Here is an 18,066-nt window from a genome sequence, read left to right as displayed (position 1 = left end):
TATAAATTATATTGAATATGTTCACTAGCACACTGGCACCAACATCTAGGACCAAAGCAAAAGCTTTGATGGCCACAGCACAACTCCCCTCTCCTTTATTTGTCAGGCAAGTGTTACCTAAACATTCTCTGTGTGTTACAAAGGCCAGTGAAATCAGCCACTACACAAACTTACAACCCGTGGTGTTCGCTTGTCCACCTTTCTTTCTTTCGAGTATACGTGTATTTACGCCCCCAACAGCTTAGCATCTGGTGACAGCAATACTCTTGTCAGTCATTGTCAATCATTGCATCAACACACATACACACACAGGTAGAGCAGTAACCTGCGGAACAATCTGGGCTGCAGGTTACATAAGAAGCAGACAGAGAGGCTGTGTGCTGCTCCAGCTGCCCTATCATATCTCTTTAAATGAGAAAGCGCTGCGTGTGTGCGTATGTGTGCGTATGTGTGTGCGGAGGAGAAATTACGGGACAGAGAGGGCCATTCTGCTGTGGACGACGACTAGAAGATCGAAAACACAAAAAAGCCGCTTTGCTTGGATCTTCACATTCCTGCAGAGGAGGCCGTGCATCGGTTCATATCTAAATTCGACGGATCCTGATTGTGGACCCGGTTGCTCTTCTTGTATGTATGGGCTCGGTAGGCGCATCCCTCGCATCCTGATAGAACACAACGAGCAGCATTTTAATCGATTTCTGTTTCCACAATCCCTGCCCTGGAACATTGAAGGAAACGTGATAAAGGGGTAGCGGTGAAAACAGCGTGTTGATCATGGATTAATGGCTGAGTGAATTTTCATCTGAGAGGTAAGGGATGCTGCGAAAAAATAGGGCCGAACGAGGAGGATGCGTCCATGGCTGCAGTGGGTGTGTGTAGCATGTCTGTGCTTGTGATGGATGACGGGGTGTTTGGTTCTAGCAGCAGCATCCACAGTCGCTCAGACGAGGCGGAGGGGACTGCAGAGAGATCAGGGTGATGCGGGTGGACGGCGCTGGGTATTCCAGCTCTTTGTGTGCATGGTCGGGCCTGTGGAAGTCCGATCATCCGCATCGAGCTGCGTATTATTAACAAACATAATGACGCCAGCGTCTGTCAGTGACGCAACCCTTTTCGCTCTCAGTTGTACTGCCATGTGACTTCTTTCTTTGAGCCACTTGTCTTCTTAAGTGTTTCTTGGTTTTTGCCCGAGTTTTCCCTTGATATATTCATACTCTTCACTGTTAAATAGGAGAGGATTGAGTTGATGAACTCAACATAACCATTATAGCTTTTTAGCCTAACTTTGAGGTCTGAAAGATCCACTTAGCGTGATGAATTCAGTGATGGTTGGTTTGTGTGTGTGTGGGGGGGCATAACCCTCTGGCATAATCACACTTGGCAAAGCTCGTCCAGAAGGAAAGTCAATTCAAGATGTGATTAAGCTGAGTGAATTAGCAAAATAACAGAAAATCTCACATTTGTTGGACATTAAACTTTCTGTATGAGGTTAGCTGGCTAACCAATGCTTTGAAGACTCGCCTACACATGACAGACTGCACAACACTGTTACAACAACCAGAACCAAAACAAAAATATTTTTTTACGATTAGCCACAGCAATGGTCATAGCAATGGGTGAATAGCAATTACCTGTAATGTAAAGCGCATTGAATGGTCATCAAGACTAGAAAAGCGCTATATAAATACAGGTAATTTACCATAGGTCCCCAGCGTGGTCACCAACTAACTTATTATGCTAGAACACAGCTGGAAATGAATGTAAACCGTTGTAAATGACTATAGTATGTCGTACCTTTTCAGTACCTGTGTGCTTAGCTAAACAGTATGTAGATCAGAAGGTGGTCCTTCAACCTCACTTTATACACGACTTGAGTAGACACATTGGCACAGGATCTTATTTACTGAGGTTTTCTGGGACTTAGTTGAAGTTGCAGGCCTATCAGTGGCAGTGTATGTTAAATTTGAGACAGCTGAGATAACATTGGCTTCAGTCTATAAGGCGATATTGCTGTTGGTAATGTTACAACTGTTACCTCCACAATTTACGCAGCTATAGACCTTTTGTTGCTGCAGGTGGTCAGTTTCCTCAACTGTTTTCCAATAACATTTGGACAGTTAGCAGACAGTAGTAGACGGATGTTGTCCGGCCCACCTGTGTAGGTTGACACATTGCAGCAGACTTGTATAATTGCAATTCCCACTCTCCAGTGTTAGCAGCAAGACAGATAGAAAAACCAGCAGGAACAACAGCTGCAGAGGAAACAGCAGACAAGAGTTTAGGGGTTGCTGATTAGTGTGGAGTGACTGTTCATCTCTCATAATGCTTAATCCTTGCTAATATCATTTCAGGTTATCATGGTTAATCACTGCTTTGGTTACACAGATAAACCCAGTGGGGCAGACAGATTGAGGGTTATACAGAATGAAGTTTGCCTGGAATGTTGTGCTTTGACTGTTCTAGTATATAGAACATGAGTGATCCCTCAAAAATATTTCTCTCACTCCTCTCCTATCATACATATTTCCAGACTAATGTAGGACTTTGTCAGGACAGAGTTTGCAAAGTTCGAACCCATCTTCTTGGGAGATTGACCCTCTAATATTAGCTTAAATTAAAACAAATTATTGCAACACGATATGTTCATACAGTTGTGGCTCAACTGGTAAGAATTGTAAGAATTGCATTACATTTCTTAGCTTCCTTGTGCCATGGAGGGAACCCTAAATTGAAGCTGATGCTTAGCTGAGGAACATTCATAGCCTCCTGCCTGAAGGAAAGGCAAGTTGTGAAGTGCTCCTGATCAAAACACATAAGCAGGGTGGTACAGAGGTGACAGCTTTGTACCTCTGCGAAATGCAAATAACTTTTAAATTTTTTTAATTTGAGAATAAATGTCATCTTCCGAAGGAGGAGCTTAAAGTTTAAGATAATTCAAACAGTAGTTGCATGAAAGAGATAGATGGGAATTATTTGCATCAATGGATCTCTGAGAGACTCAAATTGGGTATGTTGTGGTTTTTTGTTGGCCAATCCATCCGTAAGACATGTACATGTACGTGATAATGACTCCAAGATGAGCTAGAAGTATTGAAAAAAAAATGTTTAATGTTTAAGCATCTATATGTACATGAAACCGGACATACATTGGTGGCTGCTGATGTTTGAAAGGACCACAATAAAGAGGTAACTGGAACTTGCAGTGAGACCTAATTTGCAAGCTCAGGACAATAATGTTTAAAGATGCATGGAATAGACCCACAGTCGACATCTCGCTCAAATATCGTACAATGTTGGAACTGATTTTCAAGTGGACATTATATTTGATACCTTAACCAAATAATGGTTTCTTCTCTCAAATTTCCATTCATCCTGGATTTGGGTTTAGCTCATGTAATATGAGAGGGCCACTGGCTGATATTAAAACATTCAGGGACACAAAAGTGAACTTAGTGCTGAATGGTTTGTTGTGAGTGTTGACTCATTGGGACTTAAGGGCTGAGGCATAATGTTCTAACTGTCCATTTATGCAAGGGATGTTTCTGATGGTCCCTGTTGAGTCAGCAACATTTGTATTGGTCTTCTTTTATAGCATGATTGTCATCATGCATAAAACCTTAAATAAAATGTATTAACAATTAATTCCTTTTAACGAAATAATTGTATTAACAACAGGTTTTCTGTAATAGTGTTTACCAGTCAATGGTCTTCTTACAGAGTAAGTTTGAGATTGTAAGCCAACCAAGAGCACATTTTATATGTACATTTAAAAAAAGCCCTTTTAAAATTTGACCTTTAGATAGAACATTTAAAAAAAGCCCTTTTAAAATTTGACCTGTTATTGAAGGCTGACTTCACATTATTCACCTGACAAATGCCAGAATAAAACTGTTGTCTCACCAAATCATTACTAATGTGACGATACACGTGATAAACACACCTCAATGACTGAACTCCACTTCATTAACTAACTGATCCAGTTTTTCTTTAATTAGAGGAATTCTTTTTGTTTAGTAGAACTGATGTGAATTATTTGTCATGAGATGTTTTTTCTGTTTCCTGTTTATACTTCTGTTTTATACATTACATAAGGGTTACCGGGCTAAAATGCTGCTTTTATGTGACTACTTTTAATGATACTCATATTGATATTTAATTAAATCGATCACAGACTAGGTTTGAGGCAACAGAAAGTCCTCCTTAATTACCGTCACAACTATCGCAGTTTTGAAAAGCTTTTTTTGTCCAGTACATACTAAGAGACCAAGCTTCCATTTTCATTAAACTGTAGTGAAAAAGCTGAGTTTTGGGATTTAAAAAAAACACCCTGTCTCAGACGGTTAAGTGCTTTGGTTATTAATTAAGGGAGCTGGTGGTTGAATAATGCTGAACCTCAGCAGGGTTTATGTAAAAAACGATATAGAGTACTTTAAACAATTGTAAAACTGATAACCTATCATATATTCCATATCCACTATATTAAATAAGCTAAAGGCCATTGAGTTAGTTGCACTTTGGGGACAATGTGGGTTGAGCACTTAAGTGTTGTTTGTACTGATGATAAGTGTTAGCAGCATTTTGTATAAATAATGGAATTGAGATTGACAAAAGGGTGAAATGGAACAGAGTCATGCCGCTCTGTTTCCCAACCTGTGTTGCCTTTGCCTTGTAACAGAGGTCCTTTGCAGGTAAACCTTACATTGCTATTTGTAGTAAGACTGTGTTGAAGGGAACATGTTGTTGTGGTCACATGTAGCCCCAGGTTCTCTGCAATAACACAAACTAGTGGTACTCTGCAACACAGTTAGTTTGGCCTGGTGAGTATAGCTCGCTGATGTGATTCAGCAGGGGAGATGGGACTGTCAGCTCACAGTATAATACATGTATAAATGCGAACATCACATTTAAAGGGGGATTTATAAGTTGCTGATAATGCTACACAGCTAACTTTCCAGACTCAGTCAAAAAATGTTGCCGGTTGTTTTTCATTAAATTAATGAAATGCTGAATCAGTGGAAAAATATTTGAAGTTTTAAAAAAAAACATTTTGTATGGAGTGGTGTGGTGGGGGCAAAATTTAGTAAAGTACAGTAATTAATAGGGCATGCCAAAAAGACAGTAAACACAGTGAGGAGGTCTAACAGAGAATTGATCTCCCTTAGATTTGTAAAAGTATTTGTCATTTAAAAAAAAATAATAAAGAAATAGTAACGTAAAATGAATTGTGATAATTATCGATATATAAACTAAAGCAGTATAAGTAAAGCTCAAAACAGTAGTTTTTTAGTACAGCAGAACACAGTATACTTACAGTGTATACCAGTATAAGTACAGCAGAATATACTATATTTACAGTTAAAGGCAGTATTATTTTAACTGAATATATTATATTTACAGTTGAAGGCAGTATAAGTACAACAGAAACATTCTGTTGAAATGTTATTTGAAATGTTAGGGAGGGCTTTCTGTAGCTGGTCTAGTTGACAACTTTGTTGTATTATGTAATGAACAAGCCTTGTTGATGCTGCATCGGCAGCGAGAGTCTCCATCTGTTCAGGAACTGAGGACAAATATATTCAAGTGATGGAACGTAAATGCTGTCATACTGAAAAGTGTTCCTGATAACAGCATATACATGCAAGCTGATGCAGGGGTTGCTGTCAGTAGAGTGGGACAAAGCGATGCTGTAGTGTATGAAGTGGCAATGTCAGCATGTTATGTAACTGCGGTTGGAGCCTGTCCTCCTGATGCTGATACAGTGAGATCACAGACAACAGGCTAGATGAGGCCATGGGCCATAGCATTCATTTCAACTACAATGTGTTTTGACTTGGAGCGTCGAGCTAAGTTTACTTAAACAACAAATGGGATGCAGGATGCTGATCATATTGGCAACTTGACTCAGATGACTGCAAAAAACACAGGTGTTACTAGGCACATGATCTAAGGGTGTGCTCTATTTAGATAGAGCCTTAACTATCTATTTCATGTCAAAATGGTTGCTGGTAAAAAGGTATAATAGTTTGACATTTTTATCTTAACTCAAGGTCCTTTTTCAGAGCTTTCAGTCGCACATTAGGGGAAGGATTTTGCCCACTTTAGTGAAAATAGTTAGCAATTCATGAATGAAACAAACTTGCTGAGACTAAGTGTAATTCCTGGATAAAGCTAGTATGTGGAGTCAAGGTCATATCGTAGCTTCTTATGTAGAAAATATGCTGTTTTTGAACATTCAACTGTAACTAAATTAGTGATTGACAGAAAACCTAGACATTACTAGCTTCACATCACATTAAGCAAAATTTACCAATTGGTGCTGTAAACCAGTGGTGTTTGATGTTTTGAAAGACAATCTGGGAGAAATACCACAACATAAATAGTCTGACAGGCTCAATAGGTATTTAATATGTGTAGCTTTATATAATTAACATCAGCAACATCAATGACATTAAAAGTTATAGTAATTCATCAATTCCACTGCAATATGACATTATGGATACTAAGAAGCACATGCACAAGGATGTAGTTCAAAACTTACAAACTGTAGATCAATTTCCCACTTACAGAAACCACGTGTACAGTAATAATGTACTAGAATTAGAAGAAATATAAGTAATGATCATAATAAACAGAAATATAGTATTTATCAGTGTTTAATGGCCACTGTGGATTTTTATCTCATAGGTTCCCAATGTTGAACATGTCCACCCCCAGCGAGCTGAAGTCTGCCTGTGTGACTCGCAACGGAATGGTGAAGTTGCCCACCGGACAGCCCAACGGTCTGGGTAGTGCGAGTATCACCAAAGGGACACCTGCTGCCAAAAACCGCCTGTGCCAGTCCTCATCTGTACCCTCCATCCTGCCTACACCAACATCATCCCTTCCCTACCACCACCACCTGGACGGCCCTGGCATGCCCCACTCAGCAGCCTCTCTTTTGGGCACTGACATGGAGCCTGGAAAGCCTCTGGTAGGCTTGAAGCCATCCCTTCGCCAGCTTCCCCCTCTCACTCTACCCAAACCCATGATGCTGGAGCGCCAGCTTGTCCTGGATGAGAAGTTGCTTAACCGACTGCTCTGGTATTTTACCACAGGTGAAAAATGTGTGCTGGCACAAGTATGCAAGACATGGCGAAAGGTGCTATATCAGCCTAAGTTCTGGGAGGGTGTGACACCTATCTTGCATGCCAAGGAGCTCTACACCCTACTGCCCAACGGGGAGAAGGAGTTTGTCAGTCTACAGGCTTTCGCCCTACGTGGTTTTCAGTCTTTCTGCTTAGTGGGCGTGTCAGACCTGGACATTTGTGAGTTCATCGATAACTACCCACTGTCCAAGAAGGGTGTCCGCTCAGTCAGCCTCAAGAGGTCCACCATTACAGATGCCGGTTTGGAGGTGAGTCATGTAACGAAGTTGACAGAGGTTATTGGATGAAAAATGTACCTGCTCTTAGAGATGATATCACATAAGAAAAATTCATAGCTGTAATCAGAGCCAATCAAGCTCAAGACAACTATTAGACATAGTTTAAGTATAGGACAGGTTGAAACTGGTGTTGTCGGGGTCACAAGGTGTATGTCTGTGGTTTAGTCTGAATTGGCTGCTGTTTCCTGTAATAACTAAGGTCACCAACAACTGATTTAAATGAAGTTCTAAATAGTTAGGCTCAGTATAAGAATCAATTATAAAATCAGGTCATCCCATTATGTTATTTTGCAAGCCACACTAAAATAATAATCACAATTAATAGTGTTGCTTCTTCCTCAGTGCCTTTTTGATGTCGATCAGGGAAACTATATCTTACTTTTGCAAAAAATCATAATTAAGTAAAAATGTTTGTCAGGATAAAGATTTCAGATCACGAAACAGATTTGGTCATGATCCACACTGCAGTTCACTGTCAAGGGTTAATTTCTATCTGAGAATCAGAGGCTCACACACACAGATTAACTCACAGTGTAATCACATTTACTAACTATTGACTCTACAACAAAGTGGAAATATGAAGAGCAGTGGAAATATTTGGCAGATTACAATGCAGATCACACCAGTATACCAGTGCAGCCCCACAGATTAAGTGATGGCTCAGTGATCAATGCCCAAGGACACGTTAGTAACCCTCCTCCTTCCAGTGCACGAAATGATGATAAAAGAGTCTGAGGAGGCTCAGGGAGCCGCTTTAGTGGCAGTTTGACTGCTGCACAACCAAACCTGTGCTTATTTTGACAAAACTATTTGGTTGATTGGAATCATATTCCACTGCCAGGACAAAAGAGGCATTTGGCTTGCAGAGTGTTTTTCACTTCGCTCTTTATACCAACTAGGCCTCCTATTCTGGGATGAGTGGATGGTTGCCATAGAGAACTCTGCAATCTGCAGTCAGAGCTAATGGGACTGGCCATTTCTTTAGTCTGCATGTAATATATTTATTTTCAACCAGAAATTTGCATACTCTGAATCTAAAAAGTGTAACAAAAAAGGCCAGTGGTTGAATATAAAATGATATTGAAACAACACACTAAAACAAAAATGAATAAAAATAATGAAAACAATTTTTTTCTGCAGAACAATTGTGGGCAAATAGTTGTTTATGTGTGAGCGCTTGATGTGTGAGGGATTTTGGATAACAAAGTTTTTTTTATTTATTCAGTCAAGGTGCAGTAACCATCTAACAGAAAGCATGTTGGCGGTTTTGGAAATCAATCAGCGTATTAACACAACACGTTAATTATACCATTCATTTTAAAAGCAGCGTCATCAGTGATCCAAACTGATGGTCTTTCTGTTGCAGGTCATGTTGGAGCAAATGCAAGGACTGATACATCTTGAACTGTCAGGCTGCAATGACTTCACAGAGGCTGGCCTGTGGTCTAGTCTGAATGCCCGTCTAACTTCCCTCAGTGTCAGTGACTGCATCAATGTGGCAGATGACGCCATTGCTGCTATCTCACAGCTCCTACCTAACTTATCAGAGTTGAGTCTGCAGGCTTACCATGTCACTGACACAGCCATGGCCTACTTCACAGCCAAACAGGTAGAATGCTAAAACTAGAGAAACCAGTGTGGTGTTTTTCTGTTGTTTTTGAATTGGTAAATAGTGTATGTTGTTTTAGCTAGATCTTGTTCTTTTTCATATTCCCTTCTCTTCATATTATTAAATAAAATAGATATAATTTTTATATTGTAATGAAGAAACGAAAAGGCAGCTTGTTTGTTGGAAACAAAGTAAAACATTCTTTGACTAAAATAAACTTAAATGACCCTCCACTTTCAGGGCTACACCACCCACACTCTGCGGCTACACTCCTGTTGGGAGATCACCAATCACGGTGTGGTCAACATGGTGCACAGCCTTCCAAACCTGACTGCCCTCAGCCTCTCTGGCTGCTCAAAGATCACAGATGATGGTGTGGAGCTGGTTGCTGAGAACCTGCGTAAGCTCCGCAGCCTGGATTTATCCTGGTGCCCTCGGATCACTGACATGGCCCTGGAGTACATTGCCTGTGACCTGCATAAACTGGAGGAACTGGTGCTGGACAGGTCAGCGTGTCCTGCTTTCATCCTTATTTTTAGCAGTTAGAGAGTGAAATGCAGAGGTGATTAAAAGTAACTGAGGGTACATTGGTACCCGCAACACAGAGGGGGCAAATAACCCATTGATTATTCTGGACATTCTACACTTCTAAACTTCACATTTGATTATATTAGAAGCTGCATCAGGAAGCTTGTTATTACCTGGATCCCTTATCCTCTTTCTTTCACCTCAGAGTATAGTTTTGTGAAGAGTTGCAAATTACACCTGACATCATGTTACACCATAGTAAATGAAATGGTGACGCCCATGCATGGGAAGATTCATTAATAGCAACAGCAAAAATTATAATTACTGAGGTGAAATATGTACGACTTAACTAAAGTAATGTTAAGGCTATAAAAGTCTTCAAAAGCTTCAAAACAAAGATACTAATCAGTAGGCTTATCATTTGAAACAAGCTTCGGTTGAACTGACTGCACCGTCACAGTAACATGAGATGACACATTCAGACACGTTCTTGGCTTTGATTGGTGGATTATCTGCCTCATGTACTCATGTATAGCTTTAGTCCACTGGAGCCTCAGTCTTGTGATTTGTCAATGTTTTCTTTACAGCAGAGATTCTGATTGCATCAGTCTTAGAAAAGTTGTGGTTATGATAATTGTTGTGTTTTATGATTCTAGGTGCGTGCGGATTACAGACACTGGTTTAGGCTACTTATCCACCATGTCATCATTAAGGAGCCTCTATTTGCGCTGGTGTTGTCAGGTAACACGAAACACAAGTTCACCGTATTTTCTTTCTTTCTTTCTTTCTTTCTTTCTTTCTTTCTTTCTTTCTTTCTTTCTTTCTTTCTTTCTTTCTTTCTTTCTTTCTTTCTTTCTTTTCTTTCTATCTATCTATCTATCTATCTATCTATCTATCTATCTATCTATCTATCTATCTATCTATCTATCTATCTATCTATCTATCTATCTATCTATCTATCTATCTCTCTCTCTATCTATCTATCTATCTATCTTTCTTTCTATCATAAGCACAGAAAAACCGGAACTACATTATCTCACAACAGTAATGTCACATTTCCTCACTCATTATCTACTCACCACGATGCTGATGGGGGGTAGTTTAGTCCACAAAACTTCTGGAGTCTCAGGGATAAACTTTGTTGCAGCAGAATCCAACACAATTGAAGTCAATGGTGTCCTCTTCTTCAAACTTAATAAAACTTAATAAAACACATAACATGCCTCTATACTGCTTGTGTGGTGTGATCCAAGTGTACACAAGCCCCAAAATTATTATTCGGCTGAAAACTAGGTCATTTAAACCTTGTTTTAAGTCTAAAAGGCCACTGGAAGTGACTAAGCTAGCAGAGATAGCTACATGTGGTGTGTCCAAGGGTCGGCAGATATCAGCTGACATTTAGGCTTAAAACTAAATGTAAATTAATTCCATATGAATGTCAGGGCTTGCGGACACTTCTACCACCCCTCCAGCAGCATCAAGTGGTGAGTAAATAACGAGTGAATTAAAAAATATTTAAGTGAAACATCCCTTTAAGGGAGATTGTACATGTTTTGCATGTGTTGTGTTTCTTTCTACTACCAGCAAAGGATGGATGAAGATGAGAATTACAAGAAAAGGGTGTATGTGTTGATTGCAGGTGCAAGATTTTGGACTGCAGCATTTGTTTGGAATGAGGAGTCTTCGTCTTCTGTCCCTTGCAGGTTTGATTTCTTGCTCCATCTTCCACACATAATGAGACATGACCTGTCTGTATTCCATCCACATTGAAGTATTGAATTTAATACTATTCATATTTAAATGATAAGAACCTCCCTTGTTCTTGCATACATCAGTAACAGTAGACAAGCAAGTAATGGACAGGTAGCAAATAAACGAGAATATATATGGTATAGAGTCTCAACTCAAAAGTTCATTCAGTATTGGGAGTAACCAAGACACACTGCAAATATTTTATACTAAGATGAAAGTCATTGAAGTAGTTAAAACAAAATTAATTCAATCTGCAACTATTTTGAGAGTTAATTCATCTTTAAAAAGAAAAATGTCAAGCATCTTGTTATTGAATATCCTAATATTCAGTATACATATGTTCCTAAATATCACTCTGGGCATTCAAAAAACTATTCAGAACTCATCTTTTAGAAAATTGGTATGACTTCATTTGATTCAATCTTTCTTTGTCTTTGTCACATAAAATATGTCTTCTACCTAATATGAAAAGTTTTCTTGGGTCCGGTGAAAAGAGCTATTAAAATTATTATATAATATATACATATATTTTAAAAAAGTTATTTTTGTTAGACAAAATTGCTTTCGGTTTTGGAAAAGAACCATACATTTGATGATTAAATGTTGAACTTTACATTAGCATTGTTCAGAACCAAGAGCTGTTATTCCTGCTGCTGTGTCCCTCTCAGGCTGCCCCCTGCTGACCACCACCGGTTTGTCAGGCCTCATCCAATTGCAAGAACTGGAGGAGCTGGAGTTGACCAACTGTCCCGGAGCCACTGCAGAGCTCTTCAAATACTATTCGCAGCACCTGCCCCACTGCATGGTCATCGAGTAAGACCAATGACAACTAACCAACCGGCTGACCAGCCGCCATGCTTCAACCTTCCTCCTGTTTACTCTTTCACTTTTTCCCCCAAATGCTAACCAGGAGACCGAACTGATCCTATAGTAATTCCTCATTACCTGTCCCCCTACCCCACGTCTTCCTCCACACTCATTGAGAAGACTGACCCACAGGTGGACAGAGGCAGGAAGGCAGATCATGGTGAATGCCAGTCAACAGAGGATGATGGGATGGCGTTTGAGCTTCATTTAAGAAGATAATGGCGTGAAGAGCTTGGTGTGACTAGTCTGACAAGGTTCTTTTTCAGGATTTATAGCAGGTTTTTGTTTGCAGAACAAGAGCTTCTCCCAGCTGAATGGATACTGAAGGGAATAACATTCACAGATAAATATGCAGTGTGAAGAAATTTGAAAAAACTAAATAGACCTTTGTGTTTGAGCTGAAATGGTGGAACTCACACATGATCCCATACACATATTGTACATGGTAAGTGAACAAATGTAAGTCTTCAAGACCATGAGTACTGATATTTCTATTTCCATCAGTCTGTGTAGTAAACTGCTGGTTTTCCTTTTCTCAGAGGGTATCATAGGTAGAATTTTTTTTTTGTTGAATGCCCATGTCAACTGGAGAAACAAGTGAGGACAAAAGATGCAGTTCAGAACATTTTCTCTTTGTGTGTCATGGACTCACATCTTTTTGGGATACCACCATCTTTTCCATTTTTCATGTCTTATAAGAAATCAAAAAAGGAGAATCTGAAACCAAACTGCTTTCATTGTTCTTTGTGTTGAAATTGCACGCAATTTTTTTATCTGGATCCTTCTGTCTTAATTTTTTGTATACATATATTTTAATTTACAAATCTGCAGGAGAAGCTGTCATACATTATGGATGTTTTTCTTTAAAGGGTAAATGTGTTACTGAGGCAAAATGAAGTGGTCAGTCAAAGTACTGTCAGACTTGGGGTTTCTGCTGAAGTTAAAATGCTTTCTCTCAAACAATGGATAGAGATTAATCATAACTGCTAAACAAGGCAAATGTGTGACTTAAACTCACAGTCATAACTTTTTACATCTTGCTCAAACTCATTATTTATTTCCATCTTTTAAATGCAGATAGAAACAGATCTGAAGCTGAAAAATGCTTTTTGTGACCCTTCTGGCTCAGGTCAGGTTACCTCTAAGGTAAATTAGGGAGGATAGGGGATTTCTGTATTTTTCAAATCAAATCAAAATCTAATTAAAATTGACAGGAGCCAAGGGTCCTTATAATGTAGCAGTTTTCAAATAATCTAGTTTGTGGGAATTTTAAGATTTTTCTTGCAAACCCAAAGTCAGAGAAACTTCATGGTTAATGGGCGAGATCTGCCACATGGCTACAGAATGAGAGGGCATTTGCAGTCACACGATCAGATAGGCAGTAATCAAACCAACTGGTTATTATAAGTTGACATTTAGAATTATTATTCAAATCTAAATTGTAATAAACAATAGCTTAATAGACTATTTCATAGAAAGACCATAAGTTCTCATACACATCCATAAACTGAGCTAAGCTAAGCTACAATTCAACGTATCTTTATCTGATAAAAAAAGTGTCTGATTCTGGGTAAGAAAGAAAAACAACCAAATAATTAATTTAAAATGGAGAAAAAGATTTGGTGTTGGAAAGGAACATTTCAAAGTAAGTAGTTGTCTTTTCCCACCATTATCTGTTATCTACAGAAGAGGAAAATGATAAACCTAGCAGTCAGTCACTGTGGCGCTTTTCGTCTCTTATTTGTCCTCAGATGTGTTGACTGCCACCTGAAGGGTTGGATCAGTTTCAGCTAGTATCAGGTTGTGCCAAAAGCATCTGCAGCAGCGCAGGGAAAGTGGCTGGTCGCCGCTAACTGATTACTGACCGCACTAAAACGGACTGTTATGAACGGACACAGCAGACCATGCATGTTTTTAGTAAGTCTGCATTTCCGTTTTGAGGAGGCTAATTCTAGAGGTTGATCTGCATCTCTTCATTGTACATACATTTATTTATTTATTTATTTATTATATATTTATTTTAATTAATTTGTGTCTTATGTGATTCATTTATCAAAGTGACATTTTTCAAAGGGTTATATTCTATTGAACTTCACATTTGAGCCTGAATAAGCTAATGCATTGATTGTTGGTTTTGTACTTTTAGTTTTCACATTTTACATGATTTTCTAACATTTTAGACCCCATAGTGAAACAATCTACATCTTAGACATTGAAAATGCACTCTTTTAGACACCAGTGACCATTAACATCATAAATGCCTTTTAAGTCATCATAATGCCTAAGAGTATATTTTCCTCTGTGCAAGTGAGTGTCAAGTTACTTGACACTGTTTCATTATTAAGAACAAGGAAACGAACAGTGGTGACAAATAATAATTGCTTTAATTTTTCAGAATGTGGCAGCAAAACACAGAGTATAATATACAAAGAAGAATTTGAAGAACTGACTGTCATGGCTAATATTTTTTACAATGTCTACTAAAATCTGTTTCGTGGCATGGAAGACAAGGTTGTATGGAAGCCTATCACTGGCAAAACAGTACAAACAAATTGAAACAGGAGTATTATCAAGCCAGTTGGCTTTAGCACTAGCTCAGTGCTCACTAGCTTTGGTTTGGGAGCACTCACACCTTTATTGGAACTTAATGGTGACACTAAGCGACAACCTTAGGATGGCAAGGGTAAAATGTGCAGACATGCATTTATATGTTTTCATTTAAAAAAAAATTATTGACTTTACTCTTAAAGACCCTTTGTTACCTCTGCAGCTTTTCACTGATGGAAGGAAGTAACTGTTCATCGTTTATAATTTGTATTAATTGGCTGCAGCTGATAAAACATAAGTTCATGTTTAACAGAACAAGTACCTAAAACATTCAGAAAGATTTTTTATATTTACCTAAATTAGTGGTTTTTAATGGCTGAATGAAATGGCTGTCATTAGGCAAAGTTCATTGAATCCTCTCTTAATTTAAGGTGTAATATCAACATTCAGAAATATTGGCCACTACTTAATCGTCCATTCCAAACGTGCTCTGTACAAGCAATTCTGCTCTTTCACTCTTAAACACTTGCTCACAATTTGATAACAATTTGATAACTGATCTGACCAATACAATGTCTAATGTCTATTCCAAAAGGATCAAATGTAAGTTTACATATCATGAACTGTGAAAAGCACATTCCTGCAGTTCTCAATCACAAACAACTAACACAAAACCTGTCTATGGTACAATATAATCTAAGATACATTTTCTAAATAAATAATTCCTTTTATTTATATTGCTGTCTACAGTTTTTGGTCTACATCTGTCACCATTTTGTTAAAACTATTGTACAGCACAACTTTAAGTAAGCAGTTAAATAAATACTGAGAGTTTACTGATAATGTTGAAATTGTCAGAATCTTTGTGCCCTTCCAGTTTCAATGTGTTTATCCCACTGGTGCCTGTAATGACCAGACGTTGATCTGAGATCCTCTTTGCAATGAAGATCAGTGGCTTTTGTGTGTTTTGGTTGTTAAAAAAAGGATTCACTAATACCAACATCACACCATGTCTGTTGACAACAAGTGCCACATCAAGGCGTGGTCAACAAGTGGCTTGGATTCATGGTAAGAATAGAAAAAAAATAATGTAATTTCTGTGCATATATCAGTATTTTAGTGGCAGTTGAAATGATGCCAGAAACAATGGATGTGGTCAAATATGTATTATTAGTTGCAGTTTGAAGCAAATAAAGATCAATGTTTAAAGTATGGGTTGGACTAAATATCAAAAAACAAATATAATACATAAGGGGGCTCCTGGCATAGGCGACATAGGTTTAGGCTAGAGCAGACATGGGCAAATTACGGCCCACAGGCTGTATACGGCCCGTTGGGCTTTTTAATCCGGCCCGCCGAACTTGTTCAAATATATGAAAAAAAATTTAAACTAACAATTTAGTAGCACTTAAACAGCACTTTGTAGTTTTACTTCATTTTTGAGGAAATTGTACTTTCTTGCTTCTTGTTGTTCTGGGTTTGTACCCTCAGGGTTGAATGCACCTATTGTAAGTCGCTTTGGATAAAAGCGTCAGCTAAATTAAATTTGACCGGGAGTGTGGTGTATAGGGCTCGAAAGGGCACATGATCTCCTTTCACTTTTTCGCTTTGCCCTGTGAGCCCAAGCGAAAAGTGGACAATGAGTGCAGAGTGTTTAACACGGAGTGGACAACAAAATGCTTTCTCTCTGAAGTCCAATCGAAGGCTGTATGCCTGATATGCCGAGAAACTGTCGCAGTTTTAAAAGAGTACAACATCAGCCGTCACTTTGCTACGAAGCATGCTAACGACGCTAGCAAGCAGTCAACCCAAGAACGGGCAGCTACGGCTCAGAGGTTGGCGACTTATTTACAGACTCAGCTAAAAATAATTCACCGACAAACTGCGATTCAAGAGTCAACTACCAAGGCAAGCCTCTCTCCGAAGGCGGGTTTTGTTAAATTGCCTTATAAATGCTTTGCTACTTGTTAAAGGCCAAATCCTTTCATGTAATGATTTATCCATGTCAAGATACAAAATACATTTATTTGTCCCACACACATGCACAGACACACGACATGCAAATGGGGGGATATTTCTCCTCTGCTTTTGACCCATCTGGTGAGCACAGTTGGACACACAGAGCAGTGGGCAGCCATGAACGGCGCCCGAGGAGGAGGTGTTGTGGGAGTAAGGTGCCTTGCTCAGGCACCTTAGACAATGGAGTGGGGAGAGTCCTCTTTTGAACAGATCCAGGTGTTGTCTAGCCTGGATGCCAGACGAACTTAGCCCCGCCCACAACATTTTTGATTAATGATTAATTTTGGCGATGGGTGCCCTTTTTTGGGGGTTTGAACACCTGCCCCCCAAAATGTCTGTGCACGTGCCTGACAACATCCATCAATTGACCATATATTCAGGTAGTTTAAAGCCTTTTCTTGACTTCTTAACCTTATTAGCTTGCTCAGTTGTCATCACATGACCTAGTTATGGAAAAAGACTCGGCAGAAGATCTCGATGAACCGGACAAGGGTTGTGATCTGCCCTCTAGAGTCCTGTGAAGTAACCAAGATTGGTAATTCAAAAGGGACCAGCAGAAATATGCCTGTGAAACTCCCCTCAGTGGCTGGACTGAATTCAGGTCTCCTGCACCAGAGGACCTGAACACACCGTTCCATCTGCCAAACCTCTGCACTTTTGCTTAGTGCTTTGCTACATGAAGGACTAACTACTTTGGTAATTTGAGAGATCTAGTTGGGAGCCAGTAAATGGACCTTATCAAAAGAGTTGTTTTGTAAAACTACTATGTCCAAGGTCAATTATGAAAATGTATAATGTGTAATTTTTAGAAGGCTCTGACCTCATTGTGTTTTCAGGTTATCACAAGAGGAAAAATGCTTCCTGTTTTTTATTTATTTAAATACAAGTCATCTGAGAATTTACTTGGTTGTAAGTCAGGGTCTGACCAAACGTCCACACTGTGACATCCATCGGACAACATCTATCTTTTACATATAAAAAACATGATTATGCCTTTTATGTATATGTCACTTATATTCCTGGCTCATCGTTTGAGGCCTGTGCCGTTTGTCCGAGCCATCTCAGATTTTTTGCAATACAAATGAGCAATATTGCCTTATTAAAACAAGAGTTCTCACCTCATATCTCAGATCCCCTCATTTTATTCTTAGCTGAGAACTACAGATGAGAAAATGGGACTGATACCAATGTGGACCATAGTTTGAAACTATAGAAACTAACAGTGATAGATGATATTCAAGTTTTCGGGAGATTCAAAAGAACCAGAATCTGGCTATACAGCTACTATGTAGCTCATCCCTTGATTGACACCAAAACGGGG

The 18,066-nt window shown here is 39.0% G+C and overlaps 1 protein-coding gene across 1 annotated transcript; it reads left to right on the top strand.

The window, feature by feature from the left end:
- Positions 1-461: 461 nt before the first annotated feature.
- Positions 462-14,911, top strand: fbxl16 (F-box and leucine-rich repeat protein 16). Its single transcript, XM_062407912.1, has 7 exons — positions 462-809; positions 6,685-7,393; positions 8,790-9,032; positions 9,273-9,538; positions 10,217-10,301; positions 11,200-11,263; positions 11,981-14,911. Exons 2-7 carry the CDS (start codon positions 6,692-6,694, stop codon positions 12,127-12,129), a joined length of 1,509 nt encoding a protein of 502 aa, XP_062263896.1. The 5' UTR covers positions 462-809; positions 6,685-6,691; the 3' UTR covers positions 12,130-14,911.
- The last annotated feature ends 3,155 nt before the right edge of the window (positions 14,912-18,066 follow it).

Source organism: Platichthys flesus, chromosome 16 (assembly GCF_949316205.1).
Source record: "Platichthys flesus chromosome 16, fPlaFle2.1, whole genome shotgun sequence".
Lineage (NCBI taxonomy): Eukaryota > Metazoa > Chordata > Actinopteri > Pleuronectiformes > Pleuronectidae > Platichthys > Platichthys flesus.
Note: the sequence above shows the minus strand (reverse complement) of the source record. Positions and strands in the feature narration are given on the sequence as shown.